The 13575-nt window shown below is 35.9% G+C and overlaps 1 protein-coding gene across 2 annotated transcripts in view; it reads right to left on the bottom strand.

The window, feature by feature from the left end:
- Positions 1-12498, bottom strand: part of CENPK (centromere protein K) — a 45923-nt gene extending 33425 nt beyond the window's left edge. Inside the window, exons 1-4 of one of the 2 annotated variants that reach the window (XM_043591242.1) lie at positions 12444-12491; positions 5988-6138; positions 3891-3947; positions 574-646 (exon numbers count right to left, since the gene is read on the bottom strand). In XM_043591242.1, the coding sequence (XP_043447177.1) occupies positions 574-646; positions 3891-3947; positions 5988-6104 (247 nt within the window). In that variant the 5' untranslated portion in view covers positions 6105-6138; positions 12444-12491. Of the gene's footprint in view, positions 1-573; positions 647-3890; positions 3948-5987; positions 6139-12443 lie in introns of both variants that reach the window. The other variant, XM_043591232.1, reaches the window with a different exon arrangement.
- Positions 12499-13575: the final 1077 nt, after the last annotated feature.

Below are 13575 nucleotides of genomic sequence, written 5' to 3' on the forward strand. Positions count from 1 at the left end.
AAGGTGGCAAATGGGCCGGAGAAAGAAGGGAGATGTTAAAAGAAAGAGGATACAATCCATATAGAATACCAAATACACACATATATGTGGCACAGAGAAAAGTAAGCTTTCCTAATAAAAAAGATCTCCTCGCTGGGTATTTTAACTGCAGGTATTTAAGCCATTTTCTATTTCTTGACTAAAGGGAAATATATAGCTGGTCCCCATTGGACAGGTCACAAGGCAACATACAATCCATGTGGCCCTTATATAATAAATAAGTATCTAAAATAACTTTTCTCTTCCACTAGGTATGTTTCATTCATTAAGAAACAATTTACAGTTTCTATTGCGCGTGTGGCATAGTATCTATGATGATCAAATGATGGTTATAATAAGGTCTCCATAATTTAAGATTATTATATCAAACAAATATATTCATCTATAATACCAAAATAAGCACAAAATAATGTATACAAATGAAAGAAAAGTTTAGGCAATTTCAACAAGGCTAGATAGACCTTGAAATTATCCTTAAATTAATTTGCCATTAATTTGTTTAAAAAAATATAAACCTAAAAATAAGAACCTTACTTTCAGGATTTTCTTTCTGCCATTGACTGAGTTCAGCAGTCAAACATTTCACTTGCATAATTAATAATGACAGCTATAAAAAAAAAATCATAAAACAAAGTCATTTCTTACAGAATATTTATAGATATTCATGAAAGTGTATACATTCTTAATACTTTAACACAAATTCCTAACATAAATGGCTAACATAAGAGCCATCCAAATTATAAAAAACTGACACTCCAAACACAATCCTGCTTTAAACCATACTAATTATAGCTCAAGTCTTAAGAAGTTTTCAATTCTACTTTACCACTCAACCTAAAATAAAAAGACCTAACTATATTACTTTTATTTCCTAAATACTACTATAAAAATATAGGGGCACCTGTCTGGCTCAGTCAGTGGAGCATGGGACTCTTGACCCTGGGGTTGTGAATTTGAGCCCCATGTTGGGTACAGAGATTACTTAAAAATAAAATCTTTAAGAACATAAGATGGTATTTCTTGCCAATAATTTTTAGATAAACTTGCTTTAGGGGCACCTAACACAAAGTAGGACAACATGTGTTCTAATTATTAATAAGGTATCTTAATTGCAATTATTCACTAGCTGGCTCCATCCATAGTGCATGCAACTTTTATCTTGGGGTCATGAGTTTGAACCCCATGGTGGGAGTAGGGTTTACTTTAAAAAAGATAAATTTGCTTTAAAGATGCTCTTTAAAATTAATAGGTATGCAGATAAGAGTAAACAAAGCAAGCCTGAGATTATTTAAAGATTTGCTTTCAAAGTTGGCTCTTGACTGGCATCTGGAACTTGTATTTTGAGATCATTCCCACCAACCTGTTAAGAGTGACTCATTGTGTCTAAACTGTTTTTGTAAGGAATATGACTGAAGCTGAACACCTGCTTTCCTTCTGGAAGTCTGGTATTTTGATAACTGCTAGGCAGAGGGTGTCTATGTGACTAGCTCTCACAAAACACCTTGGTCGCTGAGTCTAATGAGGTTCCATGGCAGAAAACATTTCACACAGTCACAACTCCTTGGGGGAATCAAGCATATCTTGGATGACTCCAATAAAAGAGGACTCCTGAAAGCTTGTATCTGGTTTCCTCTGGACCTCACCCCATGGTCCTTTTCACTTTGCTGATTTTACTCTGTATCCTTTTAACATAGTATATCTCAGCCATGAATATAGTACACACTGAGTTTTGTGAGTCCTCCTATGAGTTACTGTGAGTCCTGTGAATTACTCCTGAAAGTAATCTGGGGAACCCTCAACACAATAGGAGAAGATATATTTTTTAAGTTTATTTATTTATTTTTGAGAGAGAGAGAGGGAGAGACAATCCCTAGCTGGCTCCACGCTGTCAGTGCAGAACCCAACACGGGGCTCAATCTTACGAATTGTGAGATCATGGCATGAGCCGAAATCAAGAGTCGAACATGTAACCAACTGAACCACCCAGGTGCCCCAATAGAAGATATTTTGTGGATCCCTCAGATAATGTTATTATTGACTATCTCAGGATCCTGATTCTTTACAACTATATAACCACTTCACCAAAATCAGTGTTTGTTTGGTTCACTGCACAAAAAATCATTCAGGAAACTTACAGGTCCAATCCCTAGTGATTCTGATTCACTAGGTCTCAATTTCTACGATATAAGAACCACATTTCCCAAGAAAACCAGATGATAATTTATTTACTGTATAATGCTGTTTCAAATACAATATTCAGTTTTATACTTTATAACAGAACTCTGCATTTATTGATAAATGCAAATTTTTTTAAATAAAAGATGGCTTAATTCTTGATTAGAAATTTTTACATGGAAGACCTGACCTGATATGATAGGCACTTCCAAAAGTGACACATTAGTTTTTCCTTCTTTTTCTATCTCTCTTATTCTCATTTTTATTCAGTATTATTATGCTCATAGATTTTTATTTTTATTATTGTTATAATCAATCAAGGCCATTATTCCTTTTCAAATGATATCAAACTTGGTGTTTTTGTGAACAGTGCCTAAATCTTTATTTTTCATAATCTATATTTTTTTCAAATTAGTTTTACACTGAATGACACAAAAGGAAACTTAAATTGCTAATAGTTCACATGTAAGCTTGATTATAATCTGAATGAAAAATAAGTAGGAAGAAAAAGGCCCTCAAAAAAGCTTCTGTATTACATCTCGCTCTGTGAAACGGCTCTGCTTCTGACTTCAATTGTCTGCTGCTCTAATAGGCCATTAAGTGCATGAACCCCCAACTGCAGCTTACTGGTGGCAGGCGCGCGCGCACACACACACACACACACACACACACACACACACACACAGACCTTCCTCACCTGCTGCCCTTGTAACAAAATGAACTGGTTTTTAAAAGTAAAGTGCATGATTTGGAACTCAGGAGTACTTTCAATTAGTTCTTACACTGTCTGACATGCTCCTACAAGTTTTAGAAAACTTTCTTTAGAATCATTTGTATATTTGACTTTGTTCTTTAGAATTATCACTAAAACTTCTAATTTTTTATAATGTCAAATACATCTAAGTTTTCTTTTATACTTTCTTGGTTTCTACTTTTAGCCAAGAAGTTTCTCCTGTCCCTAGATGGCACAAATAGTCTCCTAACTTTTCTTATAAGACTTCTATGGCAATCTATCTAGAATATATGTTTATGTAATGAAAGACAAAGCTCCAATTTTATTTTCTTCCAAACGGATAACTAGTTGTACCACTATTACTTATTAACAATTCATCCTTTTCCACAAATGGGCACTATCATCTTTGTCATATTTTAAATTCTTAATCTGTTGCATTCTTCCTTTGGTATATTCCTAAACCAATTCTTTAGGGCTCTATTAAAATAGATATCTTAATCTTTGTTTCAGCATCAGTGAAGTCAGTTAAGGTTCTACACATATAGTAAAAAAAAAAAAAAGAAAACAAACTGGCTACTGTACCTAACACAAAGTAGGACAACATGTGTTCTAATTATTAATAAGGTATCTTAATTGCAATTATTCACTCAACAGTTAAATATATGTGTAACTGTTAAGAGATAAATAATAAAGAAAATATTCCTTATTTAAATATATTTATTTAGAGTAAATATATATAGTAAATACAATATATTTATAATAGTTCATTCAAAAAGTATTTAGAATACTTCTCTTAAATCAGAAAGAATATTTTCCAAATGATTAAGCATATGGGTATCAACAAAGCTATTATATGTGGGTTAATATAGACAAATAATATTCTTATCCAAAACACAATACATTAAACTTAACTATTTTTAGGAAGAAAAAAAAGGATTCATACCTGAGCATTTGAATCAGTGAGTGTCTCAGTTCCAACAAGTGATAATTTTTTCTGACACTTCATTTAAAAAGTAAATAAAACAACAAAAAAAAGCAAGTAAATAAAAATGATTCACATACTATAACCTTTTATATATAACAAACAACTCCCTTTCTTTTATATCAATGTAATATTATACAAATATCTGATTTAAGAGAAGAGTTTAAGTTCCTCACTTAAAAAAAAATGTTTATTTACTTATTTGAGAGAGATTGTATGCATGAGCCAGAGAGAGGAGGGAGAGAGAGACAGAGACAGAGAAAGACAGAGAATCCCAAGCAGGAACAGGGCTCAACGTCATGATCAATCGCAGTATCATGACCTAAGCCAATATCAACAGTCTGAGGTTTAACCAACTGAGTCACCAGGCACCTCAAGTTCCTGACTTTACAGGCAAGAGGATCATGAAGGCATCCAAACAGGTCTCACGGTCAATATATCAAAAGTAAAAGGGGATATTAGATATTCTATATTCTGTATAGAATGAAATAATGAGCATAAGAAATAAGGACAAAAAAATACAAAGATAGCTAGGGTAAATTAGAAGGTAGGTAACGGGAAAATAGGAAATAAGAGAACAGGAAGGAAAGCACCATAGAAAAACAACAAAAGAGATAAGAAAATGGTTAAGATCATAGGAAAATAAAGCCTTCAGGAGACATCATTTTTGTTCCATTCAAAAAAAATCTACAACTATTAACAGTGATTATATGATTGAAAATATGGGTAATTTAAATTTTACTTGTGTACTTATTTCTAGTTGCAGTATCTTTTTAAAAAATTATTTTTAAATTCAAATTTCTATACTGAAAAAATGTCAAAAGCATAAAAAGGAATTATTTAAATTATCTTGAAAATACACTATCATCAGAGTACCAAGGATTTACATTAAAAAGTAATTTTAAAAAAGAAAAAAGGGGACAAAAAACAAATAATAACCTGCCTTAATCTAAAATCTTACTGCAAAGAATGGGATAAGAAAAGTTTGCGGCCTGGTTCACACGTTATGCTATTTTGAGTAGAAAAAACTTTTACCAACACACAGTAGTGTACCAGAAGTGATACTCACTAACTCAACATTTCAAAGACAACATTTTCTATATTAATTCATATTTTCACCCAAACTCCATAATTATGTGTCCTCACCACTTCTCTACTCTCTATCTTAGGAAATAACCCGACCAACCTCCTAGTGGCCCAAACCAGAAACCTGAAAGTATTCATAATTTCCCTCCATTTCACAACAATTAAGTTCCACTCATTTTGGCCCTATCTCCTTAGTATCTCCTAAGTCCTCCTTCTATATGCAGTGATAGGATATGGCCCTACAGTACTTCTTATCAGGATTAGTAAGTACTAGAGCCTCCTAAATGCTTCTTCTATCTGCAGTCTCAATCTTCTATATTCCATTGTCTTCAAAACAACCAAGCAATTTTCCCAAACTGCATCTTTTCCCAAAGATTCATGTTTATAATCCTTTAATTGCTCCCCACAGTACAAACTAAACAAAATCCTTCATGTTCTTGCTCCTAATTATATTTCCAGCCTCACTCCACAGGTCAATCTCCTCCGAATGTACGAAGCCATAATATTCTACCTAAAGTTCTCTAAACTCTTCCAACCTTACATATTTTGTTCCTTCTGCTTTATATACCTCTCCTACTTTCAGAAGCTAATTTCTATTTATCCTTTAGAAATTAATTCAGTTATTACTGCCTTTAGAAAGCTATCCTTGACCCTTTCTATCTAGGTTTACTACTCGTTTTAAGTAGTCTTTGTATTTCCCCCACAATACTTCTAACATAAAAGCAATGGTCTCTATTACATGACAATCTCCTTGAGGGCAGGGATTGCCATAAATGTTTCTCTTTCTAGACCTCACCTGGCATAAAGTTTCTTGAATAAATGCTTACAGGTTTAAAAGCTATATAAATTTTTACTGTATAATATAACAGCTTTCAGGACCCAACATAATTATTTTTCTTAAGTCTATTATTGAAATGGAAAGAAATCTTATAGTAATTAATATATATATCACTTTGACCTCTTGGTACTTACTTCTCCCATGTCTTTCCACATTTCGTCACATTCCTTAATAAGTTCTTCTTCAGCATTTGTAACATCTTCCATATCTGTACTACTATCTGGGTCTAGATCTTGCTGATTCACTGACATGTGCCTTGTGATTTTTTTAGCCTTATAAGAAAAACTGAAGTAAAAATATTTATTCATTTAACAATAATTTCTTGAACACCTATCACCTGCCAGATAGTAAGCCAGTTATATAAGTGGAAATATATAATATATATATATATATATATATATATATATATATATATATATATAAATTTATAAGTGGAAATAATTTATGTAGGGAAGCAAGACAGGGAATAAAATAGGACATGCTTGGGTAGGGGTAATGTAATTTCACATAATGTGGTCATTTAAGGTCATTGAGAAGTTAACGATTGAGCAAAAAACATGAAGGAGATAAGAAAGTGAGACATGGGGATATTTAGAGGAAAAGGCTCCAGGCAGGGAATTGCAAGTGCAAAGGCCCCGGGGCAGGAGTATGATGGTCATGTTCCTAGAGCAGTAAAGCAGCCAGTGTGATTGGAGCAAAGTAAGGCAGAGAACACAAGATGAGGTTGAGAGATTTAGGAATTAGATTATGTGGGCTTTCTAGGCTATTTTAAGGACTTCAGCTGAGATGATAAATGATTAAAGGGTTTTCAATGGAAAAATGACATAAGTTGAATTATATTTTAACAGCACAACTCTGGTTAACAACAAGCAATAAGGACAGAAACAGGAAAGTCAGTTAGAAAGCTATTGCAATGATCCAAGCAATTTTTGTTATTAAAAAAGTTTAGGTAAGCAAATGGAAAGATGGAGCTGCCAGTTGGGTACTGAGATAGTGAAGACAGTGGAAGAAACAGAAGCAGCTAGATATGAGAAGGTAATGATTAAAAATTCAATTTTGTACTTGCTAAATATAAGGTGTCTATTAGTGCAGATGCTGATTAAGCAATTGAATGTACATGTATGGAGTTCAAGGGAAAGTTTTGAGCTAGAATTTGAGTCATCACCATACAAGATATGTAAAGCCACAAGGCTAGGTGAGATCACAAAAGCAAGAGCATACAGACAGAAATGAGAAGAGGTCCAGACCTGGAAAGAATAATAAACAGGAACCACTGAAAGAGTCTGAGAAGGAGCGCTCAATAATAAGGTGAAAAGAAAATTAAGAGTATGATAACCTGAAATTCAAAGTAAGAAAGTATTAAAGAAAGGAGTGATGAAGTATCAAATACCAGAGATGGGTCAAGTATGATAAAAACAGAGAACTGACAATTTACTTAGTAATATGGATAAAGGACTGTATTTTCCAAAAAGAATAACAGCCATATTCCAGGTTATTACTCCCTGTCCAGAGGCAGAGACTATCCTCATCATGAACCTGAGTATGACTTTCTAACTGCCTTTATGAATAGAATATAATGGAAGTGACTTCCAAAACTAAGTCATAAAAGGCCATAGCACTTACACCTCTGTCTCAGAACATTCACCCTTATAAACCAGCAACCATGCTGTGAAGAAGCCTGGTACAAATGTTTGTTTGTTTGTTTGTTTGTTTGTTTGTTTTTTAATGTTTTTGAGAGCAAGTGAGCACATGTGAATGGGGAGGGGCAGAGAGACAGACAGACAGACAGACAGAGGATCTGAAGTGGGCTCCCCCTGACAGCAGAGAGCACAGAGTGGGGCTCGAATTCACAAACTGGGAGATCATGACCTGAGCTGAAGTCATACGCTTAACTGACTGAGCCACCCAGGCACCCCAAACTGGCACAAATGAAGAGACTAATGGTGAAGCCCACAGAAAGGAACTGAGGTTCCCAGCCAAAAGCTAGCATCAACAATTAGACATGCACATGAACATTCTGATGATTCAGCCCTCAGACTTTGAGACTTCTAGACAAGGGCATAGAAATTGCAGAGCAATTGACAAGTTGTCCTACTATATCCTGTCTGAATTCTTGATGCAAAGAACTGCTGAACATAATAAACCTCTAAGTCTTAGGATAATTTATCACAATTTCAATGGAATAAATACACAAAACTGGAGGCCTTTATAAGGGAGTTTCAGTAGAATGGTGGGAGTAAAAGCATGAATGGAGTGTATTCAAGAGAGAACAGAAGGCAAGGAACTGTACATACCTAGTAATATAAAATATTTTCAACAATTTTTTTCTCTAAAGGAAAACAGCTGGAGGGTGATATGGGGTCAAGAAAGACTTTTTTTTAAGCCAGGAGAAAACAGAGCACTTAAATGACACAGAAGGAAATATTGCAGGAGTTGCAAGAGAAAAAGAATGGAATTTAATACCTAACTAGAGAGACTAATTTAAGATAGAAGTCTATATAGGGGCACCTGGGTGGCTCAGTCAGTTAAGCGTCCGACTTTGGCTCAGGTCATGATATCACAGTTCGTGGGTTTGACCCCCATATTGGACTCTGTGCTGACAGCTTAGAGCCTGGAGCCCGTTTTGGATTCTGTGTCTCCCTCTCTCTCTGCCTCTCTCTCTCAAAAATAAACATTAAAGAAAAGAGATAGAAGTATACATAGTTCATCCATTTTAATGGAAATGTAGGAGGATTGCAAGCAGGTGAGTAGATGTGTTGATAGGATTTTATGGAAGTTCTATTTGGACTGCTTCTCTTTTCTCAGGGAAATGTTAACTAAGGTCATCAGCTGTGAATGAGAATGGGGAAAAGCACAGGAGGTTTAAGAAATACATTAAGAGGGGCGCCTGGGTGGCTCAGTTGGTTAAGCATCCAACTTCGGCTCAGGTCATGATCTCACAGTTCCTGAGATCGAGCCCCACGTCAGGCTCTGTGCTCACAACTCAAAGCCTGGAGCCTGCTTCAGATTCTGTGTCCCCTTCTCTCTCTGCCCCATCCCCACTCATGCTCTGTCTCTATCTCTGTCTTAAAGTAAATAAAACATTTAAAAAAAAAAGAAATACATTAAGAAATGTATGAAACAGCGGCACCTGGGTGGCTCAGTTGGTTAAGCATCTGACTTTGGCTCAGGTCATGATCTCATAGCTCGTGAGTTCGAGCCCCCATTGGGCTCTGTGCTGACAGCTCAGAGCCTGGAGCCTGCTTCAGATTCTGTGTCTCCCTCTCTCTCTGCCCCTCCTCAGCTCATGCTCTGTCTCTCTCTCTCTCAAAAATACATAAACATTCAATGTTTATAGCAGCACTCTCAACAATAGCCAAATTATGGAAAGAGCCTAAATGTCCACCAACTGATGAATGGATAAAGAAATTGTGGTTTATATACACAATGGAGTACTACGTGGCAATGAGAACGAATGAAATATGGCCCTTTGTAGCAACATGGATGGAACTGGAGAGTGTGATGCTAAGTGAAATAAGCCATACAGAGAAAGACAGATACCATATGGCTTCACTCTCATGTGGATCCTGAGAAACTTAACAGAAACCCATGGGGGAGGGGAAGGGAAAAAAAAAGAGGTTAGAGTGGAAGAGAGCCAAAGCATAAGAGACTCTTAAAAACTAAGAACAAACTGAGGGTTGATGGGGGTGGGAGGGAGGCGAGGGTGGGTAATGGGTATTGAGGAGGGCGCCTTTTGGAATGAGCACTGGGTGTTGTATGGAAACCAATTTGACAATAAACTTCATATATTGAAAAATAAAATAAAATGAAATAAAATAAAATAAACACATAAACATTTAAAAAAATGTTTTTAAATGTATGAAATAGATATATAAGAGAACAGGAGAGGATAAAATAGTAGGATAACTTGAGATTAAATGTCCACTTGAGACTATTAAATACCCACTAGCGAATATGTCATTAATTTAAAATGGAATTAGAACATGGTTATATATTTTCTTCTACAGTGTAGCAGCATAGGTACAAAGACCAAGTGAAAAAATGATAGTCTTTGACGTATGACCACAGGAATGAGTAACTACTAGAAGATAGAGAATATAATCACTAAAGAAAAAGAGGTCAAGAAAAAGGGAGGCCATATGTGGATATTAAAATCACCATGAAGTATGACAGTAGTGCTGCAGAGGGCTGCAGTGAGCCAGAAGCTAAAAATCTTCAAGAAATGAAGGAGCATGATATAATCTTGGGAGATGACCGCTGCAAGGAGTGGTAGGTAGTAGTAGACTCTGATGGCATGAAATGCAAAGTTGAGACAATTTTAAGGAAGTAGACAGACCAAAAAAAGAATAAAGATGTCTACCCCACAACACTAAATGCAAACCAGAACAGCCCACTCCCCCAAAACACTTTTATTCATAAGAAACTTAAGTTTTTTATTCTACTTAATCAAGGTCTCATCAAGAGAGATTTTAAAGAAACTTGGGGAGATACGCCATGTTCAGAAATTAAATGACTCCATACTGTAAAGATGTTAATTCCTCCTAAGTTGATCTATTGAATCTTAATCAAAATTCTAAAAGTATTTGGGATGCCTGGATGGGCTCAGTTGGTTAAGTGTCTAACTTGATTTTGGCTCAGGTCATGATTTCATGGTTCATGAGTTTGAGCCCTGCATTGGGATCTGTGCTGACAGCTCAGTGCATGCTTGGGATTCTCTCTCTCCCTCTCTCTCTGTCTCTCACTCTCAAAATAAATAAATAAATAAACTTAAAAAAAAAAAAGTTCTAAAAGTTTCTATTTTTGTGGCACTTGACAAGCAAATTCTAAACTTTATATGGAAGGGCAAGGGGCCAAAAAACAGCCAAGACCCTCATGAAGAAGATGAGAAAACTTGCCTTACCACACATTAAACTTATTAAAAAACTATACTAATTTTTATAGCGTGGAATTAGCACATGGATAGGCAAACTGAACAGTGGAACATAAACACATAAAAGCCTTTCTGGATTCACACATTTATGGACCTATGATATAGAACACAGGTGGCAATGCAAATTAAGGGGATATAAGAACAATCCAAATAGGAGCATATTTTATAAACTATATTGCATTTTTTCCCCAGGTATAATTTGGTCCTTCATAGAACTTCCTCATTTTTTTTTTTAATTAACTGCAGAGTATTTGGGTGGAGGGGAGGGAAAAGGTGGGTTAAGCCTAGATATACACCTCAATCTTTACATGATCCCTACATCCCTCAAAAATTCCAGAAACAGAAATGATAGAGCAGAACATAAAGAAAACATGGAGACATTTTTTTTGCTTGGATTGGGAAAGCATTTCTAACAAAACTAAATAAAATCTCCATAAATTTTTTAAAAATTCTGCAGGTACAAAGATATCATTAAAAAATTAAAAAATAATCTAACACCTCCTTACTAAGACACCACACTGTATTTTCTCTCACTGCACTGAGTAATAAACCCAAGTTCTTCAATATCTCACCCCCCAAAAAAAGCTAAAATGTAAAACCTCAAAATTTAAAGAAAATATTTGTAACATACATGGCACTCAAGACCTAATTTTCTTAATGTATAATGAATGCCTACAAATATGAAAAAAAAAATCCAATAACCAACCATAAAAAAGAAAACTAATTTAAAAAAGTGATCACCATAAAAGTCAGGATATCAATGCTTCTGGAGGGAGAGAAGAAGGCAGGAGAAAGAACTTTGATTAGGATGGGCCAAATGAGAAACTTTTGAGATGATTATCAAAGTTTTATTTCTTGATCTACATGGTGATAAAGGTGTCCACCTTATAATAATTTATGGGATTTACATTTATTTTTATATGGTTTTTTTGATATCTATATTTTATTTTGCAATAAAAAGCTAAATGACAGAAACAATCCAAGAGAAATGAGCAAAGGACAAAAATGGGAAATTTTTTAAATTTTTTTTTTTCAACGTTTATTTATTTTTGGGACAGAGAGAGACAGAGCATGAACGGGGGAGGGGCAGAGAGAGAGGGAGACACAGAATCGGAAACAGGCTCCAGGCTCTGAGCCATCAGCCCAGAGCCTGAGGCGGGGCTCGAACTCACGGACCGCGAGATCGTGACCTGGCTGAAGTCGGACGCTTAACCGACTGCGCCACCCAGGCGCCCCCAAAAATGGGAAATTTTTAAAAATGAGAAATATCCTTTATATATAGAAAAATGCATTTTTAACCTTACTTATAAGTCATAAAAATGAAAATTAAACAAAAGCTATTTTTCATCCGGACTAGCAATAATGAAAAATTTAATAATAAACAATAATGAGAAGAATATAGAACAAGAGGCATACACTATTCACAAGAGGCATGCACTGTTCATAAACTAATCACTTTGTAAGATAATAAACAACAGCCATTAAAATTTTAAATACATTTAACTTCTGACCCAGAAATTCTATTTCTAGGAATAATACTATAGATAGATATATTTGCTTTAGTCTACACAGGAATGCATACTACAGCATTACTCAAAAAAACTTTGTGTGAACTCTACAATCAAACTGTCTAGGTTTAAATCCCGGCTTCAATACTTACAAGCTGTGTGACCTTGGGCAAGGCACTTAAACTGTCTCTGCCTCAGTTTCCTTACCTGTAAAATGAAGACAATAACATTACCCCATAAAGTTGTTATGACAATTAAATGAGTTAGTATATATAAAGTTCTTAGAACTGTGCTTAGCATATGAAGTTATATCATTATTAGCTATTAACATTACTATTAACAATCTGAAGTCAGCTAGTAAAAGACTAGCTAAATACCTTCAGCCTTGTACAAAAATGTTTACACTGTTTATGTTATGGGTAAGGCTTTATATCAAAAGTAGTCTATTAGTAAAGCTTTGGGGAGGATCCTAAGTTATAGGCTGATTTTCCAATGAAGAGGGGAGATGTGCCCCTAACCACTCTGCTCACCCCTTGTTCAAAGGTCAACTATATAGTGTTGTATATGAATTATCCCTCAGTTTTAAAAGAGGGGGGGAGACAGTAAACGTTATGTGGTTTTTACCATAATAAGTTTTTCTTTCTTTCTTTCCCTTTTTTTTTTTTTTTTTTTTTTTTTTTTTTAAAGAAGAGAGCTGTCGAGAAGGCGGCTAAGACATGAAAGCGCAGACCAGGACGATGGCAGCAGGGGGAATGATCCTACCATGTACCCTTGGGTTTCTTGGCCTGCCTAGTTGGTTCGTTCTCTCTCTTTCTCTCTTTCCTTCGTTCTTTCTCTCTCTCTCTCTCCCTCTCCCTCCCTAAGAAAACAGTAAGAAGCGCCCACCACCTCTTTCTCGTTTGGGAGAATCAAGAAACTCAGGGAAGAAAACAGTTCCGTCAGCACCTGAAGGGAGGCCCTCAAGTTAGATAGTTCCCTCAGTTCCCTGCCCCTCTTGTCATTTCCCCCTAACCCGCTGGGTTCTAGAGCGGGAGAAGAGCGGGTCACAGGGACTGGCGGGACGTCCGGTATCCAGTTCCCGTGAGCTTCAGGGTCCCACCATCGGCGCTACAGTTCCATACCCTGGGAGCCTTCCAAGTGTCTACCTTTAAGGCGCTCTCCCTTACCCACCTCTTAACCACCACACAGCCACGGACTGCAGGCCACCTCAGCCTGGCTCAGACAGGACTTCCCGGCCTAGGGCCCCGAGCGCGCGCTGCTTGCTGATTGGATCTGCTCCTACGC

Source organism: Prionailurus bengalensis, chromosome A1, assembly GCF_016509475.1.
Source record: "Prionailurus bengalensis isolate Pbe53 chromosome A1, Fcat_Pben_1.1_paternal_pri, whole genome shotgun sequence".
NCBI classification, from domain to species: domain Eukaryota; kingdom Metazoa; phylum Chordata; class Mammalia; order Carnivora; family Felidae; genus Prionailurus; species Prionailurus bengalensis.